Source organism: Mesoplodon bidens (assembly GCF_964165515.1).
Source record: "Mesoplodon bidens genome assembly, chromosome: 19".
NCBI classification, from domain to species: domain Eukaryota; kingdom Metazoa; phylum Chordata; class Mammalia; order Artiodactyla; family Ziphiidae; genus Mesoplodon; species Mesoplodon bidens.
The window spans coordinates 36637974-36652579 of NC_138179.1; the positions used below are offsets into that span (position 1 = coordinate 36637974).

At 48.7% G+C, this 14606-nt stretch overlaps 1 protein-coding gene across 1 annotated transcript; it reads left to right on the forward strand.

Moving 5' to 3' along the window:
- The first annotated feature begins 1545 nt into the window (after positions 1–1545).
- Positions 1546–6969, forward strand: SOX9 (SRY-box transcription factor 9). The gene is made up of 3 exons (XM_081220283.1): positions 1546–2324; positions 3309–3562; positions 4103–6969. Exons 1-3 carry the CDS (start codon positions 1894–1896, stop codon positions 4945–4947), a joined length of 1530 nt encoding a protein of 509 aa, XP_081076409.1. The 5' UTR covers positions 1546–1893; the 3' UTR covers positions 4948–6969.
- The last annotated feature ends 7637 nt before the right edge of the window (positions 6970–14606 follow it).

The following is a 14606-nucleotide window of genomic DNA, read 5'->3' on the forward strand; positions in this document are numbered from 1 at the left end:
ACGAGATTTTAAAAAATTCTTCAAGGAAAACATTCTTTGAAATCTTGCAATAGTGTCCGCAATTTGCAAATTAGAAATAAGTCTTTGATATGATGCGGGCCGATGGACACTAACAAAAATTTAATTTGGAGGCGAACATTGGCGAGAGCCAGAAAAGGGTGGGGGAAATATTTAAAACTGAATTTTCCACAGTTGTGCGTTTATTTGTGATTCTGGAGACATGCAACCCGCAGGCGACTAAGATTTTTCTTCTCTCCCAGAACAGAGAGCCAACCAAGCTCTAAGCAGTTCGTGTAAACACAAAGGTTGTGCTCAAATCACACTTGAAATACATCAGAGACACCCCCAGCCCCCTCCCCAGAACTCCCGAACGTCTGCAAGTCAGAAAGGACCCGACTAAAGTCAGGACGACAGGCGCTTCAATGCTCCAGGTGTTTTGTAAAAAAAAAAAAAAAAAAAAAAAAAGGGCGAAAGCAGGCAAGCAGCACGACTCCACCAAAGTGGAGTGTTTTGTCTGCAGTGGTGCCCGTTGGTTTGGCCTCTTCAAACCAAGGGACCGGCCTCAGCCTCGCGGCCCAGGACAGCCACATTCGCAAAGTTCGACTTCTCAAAGCCAGAGCAGTATGCAAACCCTTTCCAGGGGTAACTCTGCTGACGTTCTGATTCGACCAGAAGTGAAAAGCAGAACCTCCGAGCAGTCGCCCTGTCACGGAGGAGGGTCAGCGGGGTGGGGGGCTGGGGAGGGGGCGGCTGGAGAAGGACTTGTCAGAGTTCAAGGTGGGTGAGGCGCGCGGGACAGCTCCCGCGAGCGCGGGGCTGCGGCGTCGCCGCGGCCGCCAGCCTGAGCGGGGACCTCGCTGTGGTTTTCATTGATTCCCTTTGCAGGAGCGCAGCCGAATCCCGACCAGCCGCACCAGCCCCGGCGAACCAGAGCATGTTAAATCTATTTATATGGATTATTACCGAGGAACGGCGGGCGTTGAGTCACTAAAACTTTTGCTTCGCAAGACAATTTCTAAGCGCTTTCGGCGGAGGCCGGCTCCAGGCGCGGAAACTGGGCTATGATTTAAGTCAGGAGCGACAGCTTTTCGAATATGGCAAACTCCGACTAAGTCCCCGGGACCGCGGAGAAAACAACGAACAGAAATGCTTGGGGGTGGGGAGAGATCCTAGTCTACACACACACACACACACACGCGCGCGCGTGCGCGCGCAAAGATTCGCGCGGAGACGGCATCGAATTCTGACATTACCAGAGCACGGCAAACTTACACTCTTGGACGTCCCGGGTCCCCCGCCTTCCCCGCAGCACTCCCCCCCAACCCCCCACCGGCGGACCAGCGGCCGCGCTCCCCTCCCCGCTCCGCCCCTCCCCTCTCATCACCCTGCCCAGCGCCACAATCCTCCTCCCCCCCGAAGTGGATCCAATCAGCTGCCTGCCAAGCCCTGAAACCTGAAATGCCGTGCTGTGATTGGCTGACGTCTCTAAGGTGAGGGGGTGTATTTATTAAAGAGCCGCTGGGCTGGGAGTTAGAGAGCGGAGTGCGGAGCTTGAAACTGACTGGGAACTTGAGTGGCGCCGCGACTTGCGTTTCACTCCAGGAACTTTTCTTTGGAGGCGGAGAGAAGGGGTGCAATCGCCCCCCGCTTTTTGCTTTCTTCCCCCCCTCCTCTCCAATTCGCCTTCCCCCACTTGAAGCGGGCAGCTGCGGGCTGGCCCCCGCGCGCCTTCCTAAAAGCTCGCCGCTGCGGCCGAGTGACGCGCCAGGCTCCCCGGGAGCCGCTCGCCCCGCGTCCGGGCAGCCGAGAGGAGAGTAGCCCGCGCCTCGAGCCCCCGAGCCGCCGCGGCTTCTCGCCTTTCCCGGCCACCCGCCCCCTGCCCCGGGCCTGCGTATGAATCTCCTGGACCCCTTCATGAAGATGACCGACGAGCAGGAGAAGGGCCTGTCCGGCGCCCCCAGCCCCTCCATGTCCGAGGACTCGGCGGGCTCGCCCTGCCCTTCGGGCTCCGGCTCCGACACCGAGAACACGCGGCCCCAGGAGAACACGTTCCCCAAGGGCGAGCCGGACCTGAAGAAGGAGAGCGAGGAGGACAAGTTCCCCGTGTGCATCCGCGAGGCCGTCAGCCAGGTGCTCAAGGGCTACGACTGGACGCTGGTACCCATGCCGGTGCGCGTCAACGGCTCGAGCAAGAACAAGCCGCACGTCAAGCGGCCCATGAACGCCTTCATGGTGTGGGCGCAGGCGGCGCGCAGGAAGCTCGCCGACCAGTACCCACACCTGCACAACGCCGAGCTCAGCAAGACGCTGGGCAAGCTCTGGAGGTAGGGCGGGCGCGGCAGGGTGGGTTTCGCGGCGGCGGCGGGGGGCGCTGGCCGGGACTGTCTCTCCGCGCCCCGCCTCCCAGCAGGAGGGAGTTGCCGGTCCCGGAGCAGGCGGGGTGGGGCGGTGGGGGAGGCGAGGGGGAGGAATGGGGACGAGGTGTAACTTGGCTCAGAGTTTGACAAAGTTCTTGGATTGCTCTTGGGGGAAAGGGGGAGGGGGTAGGTGGAGCGGGGAGGGGCGGCGGGGCGGGTGGTGGGGGGAGATGGCCAGAGGAGGGGAGAACACCAGCAGGAGACTCGGTTGGAGAGGGCTGCCGGCCGGATCTCCCGCCTCAGTGAAGTTCAATCCCAAGGAATTGAAGTCTGCCTCCCCCTCCCTCGAACTGCGCTCCCCCATGAAGCCCTTCGCCCACGGAGATGGGATGCAGGGTGGGGGGAGAAGCCGAGGCTAGAGGGCCCCGTGGCAGGAAGGAGGGGGGAGAAGGGAGGCTGCTGGAAATAGGTGGGTGCAGTGTGTGTGCGTGCGGTGGCGGGGGTGGGGGGCAGGAGGAGCTCCTTGCAGATTAAGTGGTTTTTCAGAAAGTTTTTAAAGGGTGTTGCGGACGGAAGGGGGGCGGGTATAACTCCAGTAGCAAAAGCCCGGAGAGCGGGAGCCGCGGAAAGCTATTTTCATCTCCAGGGTTTCCAAAATAGGAGAGAAGGGGAGAGGGCGGGGCGGGGAGGGTCCGCTCAGGTCGGTCTAGAAGAACGGAGATTTTTGTTTTCTTCTTTTCTTTTACTTTTTTTTTTTTTTAAGAAAAGTTTCGAGTTCCGGTAGTGGCTGGAAAGCAGGGAGGAGAGAGGAAGGGGGGGGCTGTGTTCGAAGAAGCCGAGGGGTGGGAGTCACCTCCCCCTCCCGCCGACCTGACAGCTCAGCCGGTTTCACGGAGCCCCCCTCCCTCTCTCTTTCTTTTTGTCTGCTGCCCACCCCCACCCCGCCCCCAGACTGCTGAATGAGAGCGAGAAGCGGCCTTTCGTGGAGGAGGCGGAGCGGCTGCGCGTGCAGCACAAGAAGGACCACCCGGATTACAAGTACCAGCCGCGGCGGAGGAAGTCGGTGAAGAACGGCCAGGCGGAGGCCGAGGAGGCCACGGAGCAGACGCACATCTCCCCCAACGCCATCTTCAAGGCGCTACAGGCCGACTCGCCGCACTCCTCCTCCGGCATGAGCGAGGTCCACTCCCCCGGCGAGCACTCCGGTGAGTCTCCTCCCGGCCCCCACACCCCGTCTGGCACACCCCCGGGTCCCCAGCCACCTAGTGGGCTCTGCTTAGGGATCTGGCGCTCCCTGGGGAGGGAAACACACTAACACCTGCGCCAAGCCCCTGAAAACACACACACGCGTGCACGCGCGCACACACACACACCCCAACCTAATCCCTGCATCCTAACAGTAATTTTTATTGCGGGGTAAATTGCCTTTACAGCTTTACAGGACTTCTCCCTTTTTCTCTTTGCTCCCCCAGCCCAAAAGCACACACAGGGCTCTTGTACAAGTAGCAATTTGGTCTTCCGGACCCTCCGGGCCTCAGACCCTCCCCTGATAAAAGGAGACTGCCGAGTGTGTACCGGCGAGTTAATCATTCAACGATTTCTCTCGGGCGCAGTGCGCCTCCCCCGCGGATACGGGACACTTTAGCGGAGGGGGGGGAGGGGGTCCCAGGAGGGTTCCTGAGACTAAAGCCTCCATACAGCCCTGGTTGATTGCTCTCTGTTTCTTCCTCTTTTATCGTCCTCAGGGCAATCGCAGGGTCCACCGACGCCACCCACCACCCCCAAAACCGACGTGCAGCCGGGCAAGGCTGACCTGAAGCGAGAGGGGCGCCCACTGCCAGAGGGGGGCAGACAGCCCCCCATCGACTTCCGCGACGTGGACATCGGCGAGCTGAGCAGCGACGTCATCTCCAACATCGAGACCTTCGACGTGAATGAGTTCGACCAGTACCTGCCGCCCAATGGCCACCCGGGGGTGCCGGCCACGCACGGCCAGGTCACCTACACGGGCAGCTACGGCATCAGCAGCACGGCCGCCACCCCGGCGGGCGCTGGCCACGTGTGGATGTCCAAGCAGCAGGCGCCGCCGCCGCCCCCGCAGGCGCCCCCGCCGGCCCCACCGGCGCCCCCGCAGCCACCCGCGCAGGCGCCCCCCCAGCCGTCCGCGCAGGCGCCCCCGCAGCCGCCTGCGCAGGCGCACACGCTGACCACGCTAAGCAGCGAGCCGGGCCAGGGCCAGCGAACGCACATCAAGACGGAGCAGCTGAGTCCCAGCCACTACAGCGAGCAGCAGCAGCACTCGCCTCAGCAGATCGCCTACAGCCCCTTCAGCCTCCCGCACTACAGCCCGTCCTACCCGCCCATCACCCGCTCGCAGTACGACTACACTGACCACCAGAACTCCGGCTCCTACTACAGCCATGCGGCGGGCCAGGGTTCCGGCCTCTACTCCACCTTCACCTACATGAACCCGGCGCAGCGGCCCATGTACACCCCCATCGCCGACACCTCCGGGGTCCCTTCCATCCCGCAGACCCACAGCCCCCAGCACTGGGAACAGCCCGTCTACACACAGCTCACCAGACCTTGAGGAACGCTTAGACAGAGAGCGACGATGGCCATGATGATCATAAAAAGAACCCAAGAAATAACGCAACCAACCAGAATTTCCTTTGGACATTTTTTTTTTCTTATTTTTAAAGACATGTACGCTGAAGGCAACTCGAACTCAGATTACAGGACAGAAACATAGACTATCCAAACGCATTACCACCTTGTTGCGAATCAGTGGCCAGGCCACTCTTGGCTAGATGGACCAGCAGAACCGACGGGAAACTGGACTGGAAACCTTCAAAGCAAGCGTGGAGGGTGATGGAGATTCGTGTGACCAGTTTGCTCAGTCTCTCTGCCTGTTTGGACTTTGTAATTATTTTTTAGCAGTAATTAAAGAAAAAAGTCCTCTGTGAGGAATATTCTCTATTTTAAATATTTTTAGTATGTACTGTGTATGATTCATTACCATTTTGAGGGGATTTATACATATTTTTAGATAAAAAAATTAAATGCTCTTATTTTTCCAACAGCTAAACTACTTAGTTGAACAGTGTGCCCTAGCTTTTCTTGCAACCAGAGTATTTTTGTACAGATTTGCTTTCTCTTACAGACAAACAGACAAAAAAAAAAAAGTGTGTGTGTTGTATTAACCTACAGAAGCCACAGATTTGTGCTACATGATCAGTTTGGGGGGTTAGCTTTGCTTAATTCCTCAGGCTTTCTGATTCAAGGAGGAGTTGCCTTAGAAAAATCAAGGCCTTATTTTGCAAATACGGAAGTAAACAATAGGCTAGAGATGATTTGGTAAGCTTTATCATATGTATGTTTTTTAAACAAGAGAAAAACACCTTAAAGCCTTAAAACCATGCTGCTGGAAAATCCTTGTGCCCTCTTTTAGTGCATTTCCTCCTGTGTTTGCTAGCTCACCGCAACCTTAAGAAGCAAAAGGCAAGCAAAGGAGACAAAATCTGTTTGGGGAATGTTTCAGCAGCCAATACTGTGCCCCAGCACACTGCCCCCTGGTTGCCTGCCCGGGCCCCATGTGGAACACAGATGCTAGAATCCTCTCACTTACACTGTCACCTGTGCCTCTCTGAAAACCAGCAGTTAACTTCAAGACATTCCTTGTGCTAAAATTATTTATTTTGTAAGGAGAGGTTTTAATTAAAAACAAAAAAAAAATCTTTCTCTTTTTTTTTATTTTTTAAATTTACCTTCTTTAAAATAGGTTGTTGGAGCCGTCCTCAAAGGGTATGGTCAGCTGTTGTTAAATTATGTCCTTAACTGTAACCAGTTTTTTTTATTTATCTCTTTAATCTTTTTTTTATTAAAAGCAAGTTTCTTTGGATTCCTTGTCCTAGATTTGTATAAATGCCTTTTTGTCTGTCCTTTTTTTTTCCTCTTTGTTGTTTTGTTGAAAACAAACTGGAAACTTGTTTCTCTTTTTGTACAAATGAGAGTTTGCAAATGTAGTGTATCACTGAGTCATTTGCAGTGTTTTCTGCCACAGATCTTTGGGCTGCCTAAATGTGTGTGTGTGTGTGTGCGTGCGCGCGCGCGTGTGTGTGTGTGTGTGGTGACTCAAAACAATGCACGCGTGTGTCATCGATGTTCCCCTACGTGTTCTCTTGGAGAGGGGGAGGAACGGGGAGGGGGGTCAGCCTACTGACAGACCTTAATTCTTAATTCTGTGGCTGGAGAGTGAGGATTGCTTTTTAAAAAAGACAGCAAACTTTTTTTTTTTATTTAAAAAAAGATATATTAACAGTTTTAGAATTCAGTAGAGTAAAATCTTAAAGCACTCTTATAATATGGCATCTTTCCATTTCTGTATAAAAACAGATCTTTTTTTTAAAAAATATTTCTGTAACTTAAGAAACCTGGCATTTAAATCATATTTTGTCTTTAGGTAAGGTTTGGTTTGTGTTTGTGTTTTGTTTGTTTTGCTTGTTTTCCCCCCCAAACCTTTTGTTTTCTCTGTGAAACTTACCTTTCCTTTTTCTCTTCCTTTCTTTTTTTTTTGTATATTATTGTTTACAATAAATATACATTGCATTAAAAAGACAATGGCCTGTGGACTTACTCGTCTGGTTCTCCTGTTAAAAAGGATGGTTTGAAGAGTTGGGGCACCAAAGAGATCATGACATCCCAATTATTGTGATGTTTTTATTTTTTATGCGCACTTTTGGCAATCCTAAAACCTGCTCTGAAGAAAAGACTGTGTCCCCAAAAATCAAAGCAGAAAAATCTTGAAAAGTGCCACCCCATTAGGTCACATAGAGAATTACATGTCCGTAGTTGCCATTCTGGCAAAGATGTTTGCTGTGGTTTTAACACCCTCATGCTTCAGGGCAAAAACTGCTCCCTTGAAGAAGTCAGAGGGGGAATAGTAGCCCTGAAATCAGTAGCTTGTCAGAAGACAGAATGCCAAAGGGGGTTAGAGCAAACCTTCTGTGATTATGAACACATAGCAAAGAAACAGGGTGTCCACTGAAAAGGCAAAGGAAGCCAAAGTAAAACTATCCAAAGGAGACCAGGGGGAAATCTGTCCCATTAAGTCTCCTGGTTTATCTGCAGGCACAATGACATGAGATTCACTTCTTTTTCTGTTCCCTCCAGTTTAACTCATTCTGAGAAGATGCAAAGCCATTGTAGAAATAATAAGACCTAATCCTATTTTCCTTGGCCTCAGTTACATGGGAGTTTCCAGGATCAGAGAATCGTTCAGGTCATTTTTCATTAAACAGATGAAATCACTCCTTCCCTCCCACCCCCAACACTGAGACACCCCACCTCCCCCCACCACACACACACCCCAGCTGATTGGGGAAGTGATTTTAAGGGGGCGAGTCTGCATTCTCATCTCAGGCTGGTTTCACTAATGGGCCCATGTCTCTGACAGTCTTAACCAGCGTCCAAACTTGGTTATTACCTCACATTGTCTGTTTTTGCTTATTGGATTCCTGGCTTGTGTCCCACGCGAGGATCATGGCAACCAGGAAAATGGTAGTTATCAAATCGAGGCAACATTATACTCTCCTCCTTTGCAAATTCCTTCAACAAACACTGATTGAGGGCCTGTGACCTGCGGGGTGCTGTGCAAATCCCTCCCTGCGCTCCCCCCCGATGGCAGACTCTGTTCCTTGTTTGTGCCATAGCATCCGTTCACTGAGGCCCAGAGTCTATCCTGCACGGGTACAAAATCTCTATTTTTCCCCCTTGCCAAAACTCACAGCGTCCTTTTTAAAAGTCTCCGTGCTGTTCATTAGTTCTCGTACACCCTTATGTGCCCTAAGCCTGTTGTCAATTAAAATCAACACATTCCATCCCATCACGACCACCCCTTTCCCCAAACCTCTACTGTTTGTCAGATTGCTCTCTCTTCTCCTAGAAATGTCTCTCTTCCTCAGTATGTAACCTTTGGCAGACCTTCTTAGAGCCAGAATGTTCTGCTGAGACATACACTTGCTCGGTGACCTAGGGCAAGTCTCTTACTTTCCTGTTCCTCGGTTTCCCTTTTTGTTAAGAACGTTTATAATCCCCCCCTCCTCATGAAACAGGGTTGTTTTTAGAGCAGTTTTTAGCAGGGAGCCATCTGGGAATTGACTGCATCAGAACTGACCGGTCTCTACAGGATTCCTCCTACATTAGAACAAGAAGGAAAGGGCAGAAAGGTTTTCACAAGCTCCCCAGGTGGGTCTGATACACAGGAAAACACAACAGACACTGGAGTGCAGAGCATGCTTCTGAATCGGCTCACCCCCGTCCGCCGGATCTGGTCAAAGCCCAACATCACCAGATTATAAAATACGTTAGAGGAATTTTTATTCTAAACCCAGAAATGCAGAGTTTATCACCTTGACAACAAGATCTTGATTGGAAACAGCAGAGTCCTCCAGACCAGAAAAAGCTTGTATGCAGATCCGGGGTTATTTGTTTATTTGTACTCAAAATAAAATCTCTCTCTCTCTTAACTATTTTAACAAAAAGGGAATTTTTTAGCAAAATGGGATAAACAAAAGGGAATTGAAAAAACTCATTTAGAATCAGTCTTTTGCACTATTATTAAAATGGAGCTTATGGATTAGTTTGAGCTGTGTGTTTGACTTTCCCACCTCAACGCCGTCCCATCCCTCCCCTTCCCCTGATTTCCAAAATGAACATTTTTGCGGCACCATGGTGCGCTTTTTAAATTAAATTAATTGATGAACTATTGCTATACCAGAGATGGATTTCCTATGTTGCTAAAGAAGCTTAAGCTTCAGGACTCATTGCTTGCACAGGCTCCTTTGAAGGCCCTGTACTTAAAGTTGTATTTTTAAAATTTATATTCTGTTCTTAAAGAGCTCACCCCTCAAAAAAAAAAAAAAAAAAAAAAGCTTCAGGCCCCACAAAACCTAGGTCTGCCCCTGACTACAGCTGTTGGGCAGCAAACCATGACATCAGAGGCTGCAAACAAGATGCTTTTCTTTCTGTTCTCAGCAGTGCCTGATACACAGTAGGTGATTAATAAATACCAACCTTTTATCATATCCACAGACCTGATGGCAATGTCACAGAATAGGTTATTGGGAACCTATACCATAGCATTCTACCCCTTGACCTTACACAATTTTCTTATCCCTCTGAGACTCAAATGATTCTCATTTCCCGAATGATACTGTCTCGTGGGCATAATAGAGATTAAATGAAATAAAGCGCCCACAAGAAATGTTAATTACCTGTCCTTGCTCATTCTTTCACTTCCCTCTTCCTACTTATTTCTCTTTTTTCCTTTCTTACACCACCTTTCCCCTGTGCTTTCTTAGGATCTCCCATTGCTTCTTGCAGCTGAAAAAAAAGTTTGCTGGGCCCTGACTGGGCTACTCTTTTTCCATCACTCACAGACTAGGACTGACTCTGAATATCTGAAGAAGAATCATTTTTAGACCAATACAACATGGGACAGGCAATGTCATATGTGCATTTATTTAAAACAACCAGGCAAAATGTGGGGCAATATGAACATTCCCTTGTAGTTTACTGCTAGATACGTTTCTTGAAATTTCAGGACTTTATACTGAACTTAATCCAGTTACCGTAATTTCATGCTGCCATATTGCACTTTAGGAAGATTTATACTCCTCATTCTTCTCCTAAACATTTTTGGAACATCTCCTGTGGGTTAGGATTCAGCAGTGAACAGGACAGACATAATCCATGCCCTCATGGGGTTTCCATCTTGGAGTGAAGAAGGCAGGAGAAAACAAATAGTACTCCCTGATATTTTCTTGTTCACGTGCTATGAAAAAAAAAATGCAACTCATTAGGGCCAGTTGGGAGGTTATTGTAGCCATCCAGGTGAAAGATGATGGTGGCCTGGTCTAGGATGGCAGAGGGTCAAGGTAGATGATGGATTTAGGAATAACTTTGGTGGGACCTTCATGAACTTGCTTTTTCTCTCCTGATCTCCATCCATTTTTCACTGACATGAAATTCACTCTGACCCAATTTACACAGAGGTGACCCACTCTATCTTAGCCATTCCCTCCTGCCCACCAAGAATAATCTTGTATTAGTCTCTCTACTTCTTGATAAAATACAGATTCATGTATCTCACAATCTTCTTTTTCACCAGAGACAACAAGAGAAGGATCCAGTCCCTGGAATCCAAGAGGGTCTCTTGATCTCCAGAGACTTGGTTACTGCACCCCCACAGGTTTATGGAATCAGAAACTTGGAAGGTATGTTGAGAAGTCTCTTAGTTTGGCTGGACTCTCATTGCAAAAGTCCTTTATCAGCATCTCAGTTGTTGAATGACTACTCAGTGTTTCCTAGGTTTGCATTGATTGACAGTTCACTTCTCCTATCAGGGAGATTTTTGATGCTGGAAAATCTTATCTCTGCAGTTTCCATCCAATGGTCCAAGGTGACCCACCTCTACACCAGGTACATGATATGAGTCTTGTCTTTCTTCCAAATGACAGACCTTCAACTATTTGTACAGTTTTCAAGTTTTCTTTTAGTTTTTCTTTTTTACCGTGTTAGAATTTCCAATACATTTTACATTATGATATGGTTCCCAAGCCCTTTCATATCTTGCCATTTTTCTTTGCGTATACTTCACTTACCAAAATTTCTCTCAATTTAGCATGCCCAGAATTATTTCCAGGACTCCAAATATCGTTTGACTAACATGGAATACAAATAGATTCACCCCTTTTGTCATCGGAAATTGTGCTTCTATTAATTTAAATTTAAATTGTATTTGTTGTTGTAGTAGCCAAATCACCAGAAAGTCCTCACCAATCCTGTCATTGTGCAACTGATTTTTTGAACTCAGTTACCAAGCTTTACATTTACCTCTGTCTTGACGGGAGAGTAACATATACAGATCCAATGGAAGGAAAAAGAGGAAAAGGGACTGACATCATTGAGGCCCTACTTTGCCAGGCACTGTGACAGATGTTTTATATACATGATCTCATTTAATCCATTTAATAACCCTTAGAGACAGGTGTTATTGTTACAGTTTTATTAAGTAGGAAACTGAGGTTCAGAGAGATTAAGCAATGAACCTAAGGTCACGTAACTAGTGAACATTATAGACAATTAGCATGGACTCCCCCACCCCACAGCCTGTCTCCCCTGCCCCACAACCTAGTCCTGTTTTCAAAAGAGAATTTGAAATAGAGTTTTTAATGGAGAAAGGAGAATAAATTCTTTTGTTGTAGATTATGTCACAGGGAATATTTTTAAAGCAAAATCTGACCTATGACACACATCCCCACAGCCATAGTTCAAAACCTTCCAATGGCTACCTATTCACTTGGAATAAAATCCAAATTCCTTACCATAGGCTATCATGTCCTACTCCAGGGGTTTGCAAATTATAGCCCACGGACCAAACTCGGCCCACCACCTACTGTTGCAAATAATGGTTTATCAGAACATAGTCACACCCATTAGCTTACATACTATGAACTCGACTTTCATGCTAATATAGCAGAATTAAGTAGTTGCAACAGAGGTCATGGCCGGCATGGCTTAAAATATTCACTAGATGGTCTTTACAGAAAAGCCTTGCTGACCCTTTTTCTACAGAGTCCAGCCCTTGCCTATTTCTGTGACCTCCTCTCTTACCATCATCCTCCTTATTCCCTGTGTAGCCACCCTCTGCCTTCTTTCTCGTTCTCGAATCTGCCAAGCTCTTTGCCACTTAAGGCCCTGTGCACTTGCTACTTCCTCAGCCTAAAAGCACCCTTTCATCAGAATTTTTGGTTCTTTCCTTCCCATTTTTCAGATCTCACCTCAAACATCACCTCTGCCAAGGGACCTTACCTGACCGTCCCAGATCAAAAAGCCCACATTGCTATCACCCCAGTCACTCACTCATTTTTCTGTATATTTTTGTAACACCATCACTTCCTGAAATGATCTTTGCCGTTTACGTTCCTCTCCTCTGACTAAGGCTTTGAACTTTGCCTTGTAACCAACTTACCTCTAGTACCTAGGAAAGTGTCTGACGCATAACAGGAGCTCAGAAATTGTTTACTGATGGATTCATTAATATTTCAAGTTTTTTTTATTGCCCAAGATTCTGAGGTAGGAATTGAGAATTAGGTGTTCAAAGGCCAAAAGTCATCAATTACTCTGTAATTAAATCATAAATTTAGTGAACATTGGATGAACGTTAGCTACGTGCCAGATAGGATTTGGGGACTCCAAAATGAATAAGAGGAGGAACTCACAAGGAAAAGGATAGAGGTAAAGTAATTAAACCAACAATAGTGTTGAGTGTTAAGTTAGAGGTGTGCACAGAATCCTATACAAACACAGAAGCTGGAAGCAGAGGGAGACTTCTGGAGGAGGAGGAGGTCGATTAGCTGAGGGGAGACATTTCAGACACAGAGAAGGGACTTTCTGAAGCAAGAAAATGGAGATCGGAAACAGATTTGCACTTGGGGACAGCTACAAGTCGGAGTGACTAGAACTGGATATGGGTAGGTAAATGGCGGAGAATTAGTTGAGAGATAAGCAAGGGTAGAGTCATAGGGAACTTTAGGAGGATTTTAGCCAGGGTGGGCACAAGAGCAGTTGTGTGCTTTAAAAAGTTGGGGTGGCATCATTCCAGCCCAGACTTTTTTTTTTTTTGGCGGTACGCGGGCCTCTCACTGTTGTGGCCTCTCCCGTTGCGGAGCACAGGCTCCGGACACGCAGGCTCAGCAGCCATGGCTCACGGGCCCAGCCGCTCCGCGGCATGTGGGATCTTCCCGGACCGGAGCACAAACCCGTGTCCCCTGCATCGGCAGGCAGACTCTCAACCACTGCGCCACCAGGAGAGCCCCCAGCCCAGACTTTTGACTTTGCTGTCAAAATCCAAGAACAGGGAGACCACTTAGGAGTCTCCTGTTCAGTCTACTGGGGAAGAGTGAAAGCCTGAGCTGAGATCAAGGCAGTGGCACTAAAAATAGAGAGAGGATGACGGCTCTGAAGAGACTCAAGGGGTTGAGGTGGAAGGGTGTGAAAACTGGTGGGATGTAGACACAGAGGATGAAGTCAAGGATAACCTCTGTGCTCTGTCTTCAGCGTCAAGGTGAGAGGTGGTGCCATTTAACCAACATTGGAATATAGGAACGTGCTCAGAGATACTCAGTGGGCACTTGGACAGACATGCGAGCTATAATATGGAGCAAACATAGCATGTGGATTGTAATCAACACGCAACTTTATTTTTGCCTTTACTGTCTCTTTAGACTCTATTCCAGAGCTGGGATCTTCCCTTGGCCCTGAGTGATCCTTGAGGGTGGAATTGGGAATGGGGGCTATAAAAACGGGACTTTTCCCAACATTCTCAGAAAATCAAAAGTACTCTGGTTATTTAGTGAAAAAATAGTCTTGTTTCAGTCCTTGAAATGTCCCATCCCAGGAAATACCTAAAACGGCTTAATATTAAATCTTCTCCCTCCTCAACTCATGATTGTTTCAGGATGGAAAGCTGGAGTGGGGAAGACAGATGGTCCTACCCTTCTCTGCACATCCCGTCTGCTGTGTTCTGTCTGCCCAACAGATTCGAAGGGGATTGGACAGGTAGGGGAGACGAGGAAAGGGAAGGGAAGGGAACTTGTATCTGGATGGCATCACACTCTTGGGTCCTCGTAGATGGTTAAAGCTGGTGTCCCTGGTGGGCCAGGATCTTGATCAGAGCTGGTTCTTTTTCTCCTGGGGCACTTTTATGACTCCTTATTCATGCAGTTGTCTTAACTCAGAAAGATACACTGCTATTCAAACTGGTAGTTTTCAACCCTTACCCCACTTCTGAGCATGCTCAGAATACCTCCGGCCTCGTCCAGCAGTGAGGTCTCCTTGCCCCTGCAGGAGACTCTGCTACACAGGACCTAAGGTGACCCTGTGCTTGCTCTCTCTCCCAGAGAACCACGTTAGGTAAGTGGAAACACACCACTCAGCCAAGAGAAGTCAGCACCTCTCACATCTTACCCAAGTTACCTAGACTCTTGAGTCAGGCACCATTTCTCTGTGTTCCCCACCTATAAAAACCCATTCCAAAGCTTTATGAGCAACCTCTTTAAAGGCCCATTTGTTAAACTTAGGGTTAGTGAATAACACCACCCCACCTCTCCATCGAAGAGAAGATGAATACCCTTTGTGTAGCATCCACTCTCCAAAAGTCAGCCTTCACAGATTTTCTTCTCCCTT